General features: G+C 41.1%; 1 protein-coding gene across 3 annotated transcripts in view; it reads left to right on the forward strand.

Annotated features, from left to right (window-relative positions):
* plekhg7 (pleckstrin homology domain containing, family G (with RhoGef domain) member 7) overlaps window positions 1–12156 on the forward strand; it is a 109151-nt gene that overhangs the window by 14902 nt on the left and 82093 nt on the right. For all 3 annotated transcript variants that reach the window (XM_072241648.1, XM_072241647.1, XM_072241649.1), the window contains one exon: window positions 1530–2234. In XM_072241648.1, the coding sequence (XP_072097749.1) occupies window positions 1554–2234 (681 nt within the window). In that variant the 5' untranslated portion in view covers window positions 1530–1553. The remainder of the gene's footprint in view (window positions 1–1529; window positions 2235–12156) is intronic.

The raw sequence follows: 12156 nt of genomic DNA on the forward strand, positions 1-12156 counted from the left end.
AGGAACTGAGAACTGGATCAGATCAGCCATATTGAATGGTGGGACAGGCTTGAGGGGCTGAGTAGCCCAATCCTACTTTCTTGTATTCTGGAATACAATCTTCTATCTTAAACTTAATGTGAGTAGGAATGAAGGATCTTGCCCTGAAATGTCAGATCTTTATTCTTCTCCATAGATGTTGCCAGACCTGTTGAGTTCCTCCAGTATTTTGTGTGTGTGTGTGTGTGTGTGTGTGTGTGTGGTACTCTGGATTTCCAGCATCTGCGGAAACCCTTGTGTCACAGGAGGAGGCTATTTGTCATATTGGGTCTACGTCGGCTGCCTGGGGAACAATCCCACTACTCCCATTTCCTGTCCCCTTGTTTCTCTGTATCCCTGTGACTCATCCATTCTCCTTCACACGCCCAACAATGTTGTAGGAAGCCAGCCAATGAAAGTGGGATATTCATTGAACCTCTTTAACTTTCCATGGCATGAGTACAGAAACCTTGCATTATATAATTAAATGTATAGGTCGATGTTTCAAGTGAATTATTTACATAGTTCCTTAAAAAGAGAACTTTTAGATCTGGGTGTCTGAGACTACTGAAGTAACTGAGTGTTTGGTACAGGTTCGTGCTGGCCTATTCTGACCATTGTATCCATTTTGAGATAACTTAACATACCTGTACGTAGTCAGGACCATAGTCAGCAGTTGTTACTATTTGAATCTTGGTTTATTTCAACAATGGGCTTTTTAGGAGCTCAGTTGCTGATAGTTTGTAGTCTCTAAGAATGGTCAGAGACTGGGTGGAATTACAAACTTTGGGACAGCAATTTTGGAAGATTACCATTGAAGAACATCTAAAATTATTGGTCAATGATGTGATATTTACCTGTGACGAACACTTAAAGAGTTAAAAATAGTCTTCAAACTGCCAAAGTAGCTTCAGCAGCTAGGACATTACAAACAAGTGTCCTAGATTTATATCAGTGATTATGATGGTGCAGACTAGACACACATTTCCATTGTTTGGTGTTGTCTTGGACAAGAACATTAACTTGATAAAAATTGAGAAACAGAAGAGAAATACAAGAACTATATAGAATTGTATTCCTTTAAAAGCAAAAATATAAAAATTAAATTATGATATAATCTTGTTTACTCAAAATGAAACTTTAGTTTCTGTGGTCAGCTTGTTCCTTTTAAAAGTCCTAATTTCATATTTATTGTAGAAATAAGAGCACAAATGTACTTATGGCCCCTTTCCCAATGACTTTGCTGAAGAATCTGGGGCTTGGATATCCCGGCTCTCGAGCCTAGTTTGCTTGCTCCAACCAACTCACAGTCACCACCTTCCAAAGAACATGGAGCCAAAGTCTCACACAAAGCAATGAAAAAACCTATAAAGTGTGTTGAAGAATGTTACTTTACAGTTAGCACGTACATACCCAGTGTTCACTTGGTCTTATCTCCTTAGATACTGCAAAGCAAACCATTAAACTTACATAATGTTGCATGCCTTAAAGCATATCTTTCTCTGAAACAGGTGCGGCTTCGCAAGTAATGAATCATGGAAGTCAGTGTGCCAAATCTGCCCTGTGGAACCTATCTGGAAACATGGGAACAAGGATGTGAGGTGATGAATTTAGGAGGTGATGAAAACCTTTTTCAAGAGAATAACGGTTTGAAAGACAATCAGGATGCCTGGAAGCACAACGCTGAGGTACAGACAAGTCCACCTCAGATGGAAAACCAGACTCAACTAGAAAGTCAATGTAATGGGAAAATGGCGAACTCTCAGACATTACCCATCTTTACGTATTCTTTCAGCCCAGATCAGGAGGTTTCCCAAAGCCCTTGCTTTCAGTTTGACAGGTTAGCTCCTGCCAGGGTCTCCTTGTCTCCATCTCTTCAGAAAATGAGACGAAAGATGTTGATACCTCAGCCGTTGCGGGAATTCTGGAAGGCAGAGAGTCCACTCAGTGACGCTGTGGACCCCACACTGTCTGATAACTTACAGAGCCCAAGTCCAGCTGGCCAGTCCACAAGCGCGCAAACGCCATCAGGCAAGGAGACGCTGGAACTGCCACAACAGCCCGAGGACTGTGTGCAAAGTGTCGAAGGCCCTTTGGCTGCAAGTCATCAAAAGACTGATTGGGTACCGAGCGCCCATCAGACTGAAACAAGCACTCCTCTGTGGGTACGGCGAAGAGGTGATTGCCAGCAGGTTATGCTGGACAATCTGAAGCAGGTAAAACCACACGTTCTTCCTTTTAATTCAATTGGTAAAGCTCAAACACATTCATCCTACATGTGCAACAAAACTCTCTTTGCTTTAGCACTTCTTGTATTTGGTCTTTCTCCATTATTTTCATGACTGCAGGTGAATGGCTTGAATGACTTGGTCACTTAGAAGCTAGTGATCCTTTGCTGGGATATGATTCCCTGGCTACAACAAATTTCAATGTGAACCCTGGCATTTTTTCTTGGTGGGCTTTCTGGACAAAGTAATCTTGCTCTTAACCTCTGGCTCACTTCCAAAAATCCAGGATCAGCTTGATGCAACGTAGATATTTACACGTGTTAGAATTCGCTGTGATGTTTTGCTCAGGGCCAGACATGCTACAAAAAACAATTATAAAGAATTAAAAAATTAAAAATGAAGAATTATATACTGTATAAACTTTGGGAAAAAAGCTAACAAGCTTAAAGGTTAAAGGATGGCCATGGAGTCAACTTTGCACGTATAAATAAATTCCAGCATATATTTACAATGTCGACAGGATTATTGACAGTGGCTTAAAGAGTCGACAGAGCAAGGCAGTGATGGGGGTGATAGATAGAGAGGGGTGGGGTGTAACTAGTATGATTAACAATCAGGTTAACTGTCTGGGGGTGGGGGAAGCCAGTTCAGAAACTTCCAATTAGGCTTGTTGGGGAATGAGCAGGGTGAAGTAACTGATTAGGATCTTCTGGGAGTAAGTGTTTAAACCGGTTGCATCTCCTCATTACTTGCTCACAGTTGGGATAAATTCATGGGATTTTCTCACAAAATTTTGTACCAGACTGATGTGACTCTATGGTCTCTCATGTCCATGTTGGTCGAAACAAAAGAATTCTGTTCCCAGCTCTCCAAGTGTCATCCACATATCTTTTTAAATATGGTAAGGGTCTTTGCCTCCAACATCTTTTCAAGCCGTTCCTTCTAATCTTCTGGTCCTGGTAAATTCTTTTATCATTCACTGAACAATGAGATATCCTGGCTCTTTTATTTTACAAAAGAGGGTTTGAGCACAACAGCATAGTTTCCTTGCTGAGATTAAATAGACCGATGGAAGACCACACCTGGAAAATTATATTACAATCTGGAATCCCAACCTAAAGATGGTGTGCTTGCAACAGAGGGAATGCAATGAAATTTCCCCGGATTGGTCAGGTGCATGGATTAAGGATTTGTAAGGTTATGGGTCAAATGCTGGAAAATGAGACTAGGTTGGATGGGCCGTGGTGGTTAGCATAGACCAGTTGAGCTGAGGGGCTGTGTAACTCTCTGACTCCATTGATTCCTGAAATGGAGAGATTGGTCTGTGAGAAGAGATTTGACCTGTACTCCCTGGAGTGTAGAAGAATAAGCGATGGTTTTATTGAAATGTACAAAATGTTTACGGGCAGTTGCAGGAAAGGTGCAACTTCCTGGCTACCCTTCCTGGCTATTTAAAATCTTCAATACCGAAAATGCATTAAGCAACTGAATGAGAAAATCTAAAAGCAATGATTTTACTCAGATAACAATTAAGTATGTTTAAATGAGATCATTTAATTAGGTGCCACAGTAGCGTAGTAGTTAGCGCAGCACTGTTACAGCTCAGGGCATTTTGGAGTTCAATTCTGGCGCTGCCTGTAAGGAACACACATCAAAGTTGCTGGTGAACGCAGCAGGCCAGGCAGCATCTGTAGGAAGAGGTGCAGTCGACGTTTCAGGCCGAGACCCTTCGTCAGGATTAACTGAAGGAAGAGTGAGTAAGGGATTTGAAAGTTGGAGGGGGAGGGGGAGATCCAAAATGATAGGAGAAGACAGGAGGGGGAGGGATGGAGCCAAGAGCTGGACAGGTGATTGGCAAAAGGGGATACGAGAGGATCATGGGACAGGAGGTCCGGGAAGAAAGACAGGGGGTGGGGGGACCCAGAGGATGGGCAAGAGGTATATTCAGAGGGACAGAGGGAGAAAAAGGAGAGTGAGAGAAAGAATGTGTGCATAAAAATAAGTAACAGATGGGGTACGAGGGGGAGGTGGGGCCTTAGCGGAAGTTAGAGAAGTCGATGTTCATGCCATCAGGTTGGAGGCTACCCAGACGGAATATAAGGTGTTGTTCCTCCAACCTGAGTGTGGCTTCATCTTTACAGTAGAGGAGGCCATGGATAGACATGTCAGAATGGGAATGGGATGTGGAATTAAAATGTGTGGCCACTGGGAGATCCTGCTTTCTCTGGCAGACAGAGCGTAGATGTTCAGCAAAGCGGTCTCCCAGTCTGCATCGGGTCTCGCCAATATATAAAAGGCCACATCGGGAGCAATATATAAAAGGCCACATCTGGAGCATCCCATTCCCATTCTGACATGTCTATCCACGGCCTCCTCTACTGTAAAGATGAAGCCACACTCAGGTTGGAGGAACAACACCTTATATTCCGTCTGGGTAGCCTCCAACTTGATGGCATGAACATTGACTTCTTTAACTTCCGCTAAGGCCCCACCTCCCCCTCGTACCCCATCTGTTACTCATTTTTATGCACACATTCTTTCTCTCACTCTCCTTTTTCTCCTCTGTCCCTCTGAATATACCTCTTGCCTATCCTCTGGGCCCCCCCCCCCCTTGTCTTTCTTCCCGGATCTCCTGTCCCATGATCCTCTCATATCTCTTTTGCCAATCACCTGTCCAGCTCTTGGCTCTATCCCTCCCCCTCCTGTCTTCTCCTATCATTTTGGATCTCCCCCTCCCCCTCCAACTTTCAAATCCCTTACTCACTCTTCCTTCAGTTAGTTCTGACGAAGGGTCTCGGCCTGAAACGTCGACTGCACCTCTTCCTACAGATGCTGCCTGGCCTGCTGCATTCACCAGCAACTTTGATGTGTGTTGCTTGAATTTCCAGCATCTGCAGAATTCCTGTTGTTTGCTGCCTATAAGGAGTTTGCACGTTCTCCCTGTGAACCACATGGGTTTCCTCCGGGTGCTCTGATTTCCTCCCACCATCCAAACACATACCAGTTAGTAGGTTAATTGGTCATTGCAAATTGTCCTGTGGTTAGGCTAGTGTTAAGTAGGTGGTTACTGAGCAGTGAGGCTTGTTGGGCCAGAGGGCCTGTTCCGTGCAGAACCTTTAAATAATAAGTAAATAAATGACTAAATAATTCAAAGCTGTATGTTTCCTGAAACCTCTTTCCCTCAGAGACGTTCCTGTCTGGGAATGAATGGAATTACTGAACCTCGAGGAGGTCTCGCTTGTCACAGGTTCAATGGACAAATTTCCCATTACCGGAAGTTTGCTGTCCACTGTTAGATATCAGGAATTGCATTATCGGAGCACCACCAAGGGTTGCTTGAGTGCCCCCTCCCCCGAGGAGTTGCAGTTGTTTGGCTGGTGCATCAGTGCTGGTGAGGGTTTTGTCTAGAAGCTGAGAACTGAGACAATAGTGGAAGGTTGCTGGACAGTTTCTCATTGCATGGGTTACTCGCTGAACCACCTACTCATAAGCTTGCAAATGGTGGCATTGCTTCTCAAGCTGAGCTATTTTCCATAGCGCTGTGTTTACAGACTGCAATATTACAATGCCTCTTCTCATCCTCGGCTTTCCCGTTCTCAGAAGCCTGGATGCTTTATCTTGGAGTTGGTGTTAGTTAGTAATCTGTTATTGTGTTTTGCTTTAACCTGGAAATGGGATCCTGATGTATGTTGGAGAGGACCTCCTGTAAAGTACTGTGAATAATGGAACTTTATCTCTGTATTAGGATAATGTTTAACAAGGTGTGTTAACTATAAATGAAACTATGCAGTGTCATTGTAGCTGGAGAAGCTTTGCATTGCCTACTCAATTACTCAACAAACTTCACTGAAGAGGTTATATCTTCTGAACGGTTTACAACAGAAGTGTGTTAATATCTCAAAGCAAACAGACTGGGGTATCTGAACAGATCACACTGACTCACAAACGCCTCTGCTGACGGAGCTACTTCAATCTGGAGAAGGAAACAGAGTTAATGGTTCAGATAAACGATCTGTTATCAGAATCCAAAAGTGTTAGTAAACAAGCAAATTTAAGTTGCAGGGAAGGAGAGAAAGGTAAATTGATGAAGATGCAAGTTTGAGGAACAGCATCTTATCTTCTAAATATTTTTCTCTCTCTTCAGATGCTGTTTGACCTGCTGAATGCTTTTGATTGTTAATTCAGGTTTCAGGAATCTGATTGTAAGACATGAGAGCAAAATTAGGTCTTTCATCCCATTGAGTCTGTAATGTGTTATTTCTTTTAGCTCTGTCCATATCCATCTGCTGGTGATATTCCAGTCCTACCAATCAGGAAGTTCACACAAATAATACGGAGAAAGTTCAACTCAATCCTCAAATTTGTAAAAGTACCTGAAGCTACCAGATCATTATAAAAGCCCACCTAGTCCTTTGGCCTTTTCTGGTCAGTTGACACATGGTTGATATAAAAGCATAGCACAAATTTAAGACCATTAGACATAGGAGCAGAATTAGGCATTCAGCCCATCAAGTCTGCTCCACCATTCCATCATGGCTGACTTATTATCCCTCTGAGCCTCATTTAACTGCTGTCTGACTGCTACCCAAATCACAAAGTTGTATGAAAGCAGTTATGGGTGGGTGATTATTTCCCGAGGCTTTCACATCTTCAGAACATTGCCATTGCACCCACACTAATGTCGCCTTGCCAGCACTTGTCAATGTGATTAATATGCTGGTTAATGTATTCATGGTAATGACAACCAAAGAATATGCAAGTGCTTGGAACCTTAACTGCTAAAGAAAATGCTGGCAACAGCAGATAGGGCAGCATTTGTGGAAAGAAAAACAGGATGAAGACCATCGGAAATGGGGAAGGGAGATTACGGGTTAGTTTGAGATTGGGAGAGGGTTGGGGAAGGAAGGATATGGCAAAGGAAATGTCTCTAATAGGATAAGGCCAAGATTGCTTTGAGGAAAATTTGTAGAGTTCATTGTGCGTGTGTATGAGAGAGGGAGAGAGAGAGAATGAGCATCTAGATAAAGGAACGTAAAAGCAATGAAAAGTGAACGGATAGAAGAAGGGAAGTAAAAGTTGTAGAATGTCAGGTGGCTGAGGAGAGAGGCAAACTGAGTCACATCACAGGAGGGCTGATGGGCCCTGATACAGACTGAGAAAGTGAGCCTCCTGTGTTATGTCATCAGCAACAATGAATATAGAATTGAGTCAGGTTTTATAAACAAACATAAACATTTATTAAACTCTGCTCAGCAATAGTGAAAAGTATTCAAACGACTAACTTAACCGGAAGTTAACTGCTATACGGCAACTCTGGAACAGTTCTTAAAGTGGTAAATTTAAACACAGTCTTAAAGTGGTAAATTCAAAAGTCCAAGTGATTTATACAGTCAGTAAGGAGAGACTCCTCTGAAACTGATTCCTTCGAATACTCGACGTTACTGCTGATACTAGCCAAGATGCTTTGTCCAAAGAATTCACAATGAAGGAAATAAAATGGCTTAAAGGAACTGACCTTTCCCTGGTGGGTGAACACTGCACAAATCTTCCTAATCTTGCAAGGATTATCTCAGATGCAGGCCACTATTCCTGAACGAAGATTCAATAAGGTCGAACCTTTATGAAACCGCCAAACGACACCAACTCTACTCAATTCTTCAGGTTCCCGTACTTTAGTAAGGTCTTCACTCTCCAATACTAGACTGTAAGGGTAAATCAAAGGAGCAACACACAAAAACTGGCAGGGATTGGCAAAACTGCTGGCACAACGATTTTACCTTACAATAGAAAGTGAAACTCCACCAAAATGAAACTGCGTCATGAGACGAATACGCAGCATAATGAAGTAACTGACAAACTAAACTGCGTGACAACAGGGGTTTCCCCTTTATATACCTGTAGGGAACATGTCATCACGTGACCTCACACTGGCGGGAAAATTACATCACCCCACCAACACAAGACCATTACATCATGCTCATAAGACAGTCACAAGATACCCACAAGGTATGTAACACCTCCCTCCAAAAAGGGAAAATTTTTGTCTTTTATGAGCAAACTTTTAACAACTAACTATTTACAAAATAAAATACAAATGTATAAAATCTACAACATACACAATATACACAGTATTATCATACAGCACCTTACAAACTAATATACAATAGGAGTGTTACAAATGTTAAAATACCACTCCATAAAAAAAATTACATTGTACATTCAACATCTAGATAGACAATCAGCAATCACATTATCTTCACCTTTAATATAAGTTATCAAAATATTATACTCCTGTAACATGAAACTCCAACTCAGTAACCTTCTATTTTTGTTTTTCATCTTATTCAAAAACACTAAGGGATTATGATTGGTGTAATAAACTATGAGTAGTTTCTGAGTTGTACCAACATACACATCAAAATGCTGTAAAGCATGAACAAGAGATAATAATTCGTTTTCTATGGTTGAATAATTTCTTTGATGCTCATTAAATTTCTTAGAAAAATAAGCTACTGGACAATCAACCTCATCACCCTCATCCCTTTGAAGTAACACTGCTCCTGCAGCCTCATCACTAGCATCTACAGCTAATGGAAATGGTCTTTCAAAGTCAGGTGACCTGAGCACAGGTTTATGACATAACATAGTTTTCAATTTAGTAAATGTTTCCTGACAAGGCTCTGTCCAAACAAACTTTGTACTTTTCTTCAAGAGGTTAGTTAATGGAAGGGCAATGTCAGCAAAATTCTTACAAAATTTACGGTAATTTCCTACCATTCCCAAAAATCTTCTGAGAGTCTTTTAACCAGTTGGAGTGGGTACCTCTAAAATTGCCTGAACTTTTGCCTGAACAGGAGCTAATTTACCTTGACTCACAACATAACCAAGGTAGGTCACAGTGGCATGACTAAATTCACTTTTAGCTAAGTTAATAGTTAAGTTAGCTTTTGAAAGTCTTTCAAATAGTTTCTCCACCGCAGTAATTAGTGCTTCCCAAGTATCATTTCCAGTAACTAAATCATCAATATAGGCATCTGTATCTTTTAACCCATGAATCACCGAATTAATCATCCGCTGGAAAGTACCTGGTGCATTCTTCATCCCAAAGGGAAGAACATTATATTCATATAACCCCGATAGGGTGACCAATACAGAAATCTCTCTACCTCTGTCCTTCAATGGAACACACCCATAACCTTTTAACGAATCAATCTTTGTAAGGAACTTTAATTTTCCAACTTTATCCACACAATCATCCACCCTAGGGATTGGATATGCATCAGTTTTTGTCACAGCACTCACCTTCCTGTAATCTGTACAAAACCTAATATTATCGTCTGGCTTAGGTACCATAACACACGGTGAACTCCAATTCGAATTAGAAGGTTTAATAATATTATTCTCTAACAGATACTTAATTTCTTGTTCAGCAAGTGCACATTTCTCCATGTTCATCCGATATGGATGTTGCTTTATGGATATGGCATCTCCAACATCTACATCATGTGAAGCTACTGTGGTTCTTTCAGGAATGTCTGGAAGTAAATCCCTATATTTAAAAATTAAATGCTTCATTTGCTGCCACTGCTTTGGCTGTAAATGAGCTAATTTCTCATCAATATTTTCCAGAATTGTTGAGTTTGGCAATCTGGTAGAAATAATGTTGGGTTTAAAATGAGTTTCAGATGAATCATCTGTTGAGTTCCCAGTGGGATCAGATTCATTATTATTGACCACAACACTCATAGTAGCAGATTGTTTCTCATAATATGGTTTTATCAAATTTATATGACACAGCTGTGTTGGTCTTCTTTGATCTGGTGTTTTTATCACATAATTCACATTATTAACTTTAGATATGATCTCATAAAGACCATGAAATTTAGCTTGTAAAGGGTTTGTTTGCACCGGGAAAAGAACCAACTCCTTATCTCTAGGCTTAAATGACCTCATTCTAGCTTCCTTATCATACCAAGTTTTCGTTTGCTCCTGAGCCAATTTTAAATTTACCCTACAAGCTTCATGTAATCTTTCTACAAAAAATCTACAAGTTTTATGTAATCTTTCTTTAAACTTTAAAACATAATCCAACTAATTAATATGTACCTCTTTATTAATCCACTATTCTTTTAACAAGGCCAAAGGTCCTCTAACTCTATGCTCAAACACAAGTTCAAAAGGACTAAAACCTAAGGATTCCTGTACTGCAAAAGAAGTAGATGCATGCCATCATTCCAGTCCTTTTCATTTTCCACACAATACGTCCTAATCATAGTTTTGAGGGTCAAATGGAATCTCTCCAAGGCTCCTTGCGATTCTGGATGGTATGCAGATGAGGTAATCTGTTTGGCTCCCAGTTTATAAACTATCTGCTGGAACAATCCAGACATAAAATTACTACCTTGATCAGATTGTACTTTCTTAGGCCAGGGGTCTCCAACGTTTTTTGCACCACGGATCGGTTTGATATTGACAATATTCTTGCGTACCAGCCGACCTGAAGGATGGGTGTTCAAGTAGGGTTAAACTCACCTCAACATGTCTTTTACATTTAGGGTTGCCAACTTTCTCACTCCCAAATAAGGGACAAAAATAGCAGTCAAATATGGGACACTTGTCCCCGAGAAAGACTACCATGACCATGAAGCCTTGCGTGGGCACCTGTGTGCACATGCATGATGTGCACATGCATGTATATGTCAATTTTTTTTCAACATATCAGTTTTAGCTTAATCTTCCCGACTATACTGTACATACGTTATTTCTACTTTATATAGGCTGTGTACTTATCATATCTGCTTATCTGCTTTTACTATATGTTAGTGTTATTTATTTTCAGTTTTATGTGTTATTTGGTATGATTTGTTAGGTTATTTTTTGGGTCTGGGAATGCTCAAAAATTTTCCCATATAAATTAACGGTAATTGCTTCTTTGCTTTACGCCATTTCGGCACGAAAGGTTTCATAGGAACGCTCTACCTTAGCGGGGGAAATACGGGACAAGGGCAGTCCCATATGGGACAAACCAATTTAGCCCAATATACGGATGTCCTGGCAAATACAGGACAGTTGGCAACCCTATGTTCAAGTTCAACAGTGCGTGACAGAGAATGAAGAAAGGTGCAGCTGACTCATATCGTTTCCTCGCGGCCCGGTAGCACATGCTTTGTGGCCTGGTACCGGTCCACAGCCCGGTGGTTGGGGACCGCTGCCTTAGGCAATCCAAAGTAAGTAAAAGATTTTATAAGAGCCTTTATTACAGTTTTAGCGGTTATATTCCTGAGTGGTATTGCCTCTGGAAACTGAGACGCTGTGCACACAATGGCCAGCAAACATTGATGGGCCTACACAATCTACAATAATTTTGGAAAACAGTTCACCAAGTGTGGGAATCGGTTGCAGTGGGGCCACTGGAGTAACTTGATTAGGTTTACCCACAATTTGACAAGAATGACAAGTTCGGCAAAATGTCACCACATCCTTTCTTAAACTAGGCCAACAAAAATGTTTAAAAATCTTGTTTGCAGTTTTCTTCACACCTTGATGGCCACCCAAGGGCATACGATGAGCCATAGTTAAAATCTCATTCCGATAAACTTTAGGAACTACTACCTGGTGAAAAACCTCCCATTCTTCACTTGCAGGAATTGTAGGTGATCTCCACTTCCTCATTAATTCTCCCTTCTCAAAATAATATCCTACTGGCACCTTCTCAATTTCACTATCTGGAAGAGCTTGTTCTTTTAACTTTACAATCTCAGGGTCTCTACTCTGCTCTGCTATCATCTTCCTCTGAGACAGAGACAAATCTTCATGGTCAGACTTATTACAAGAATCTTGATCAAACAATGAAGGTAGGAAAGTTTCTGACACATCCTCAAAATTCGAATCCCGAGTTGAGCAGTCATGG

Source organism: Mobula birostris, chromosome 23, assembly GCF_030028105.1.
Source record: "Mobula birostris isolate sMobBir1 chromosome 23, sMobBir1.hap1, whole genome shotgun sequence".
NCBI lineage: Eukaryota > Metazoa > Chordata > Chondrichthyes > Myliobatiformes > Myliobatidae > Mobula > Mobula birostris.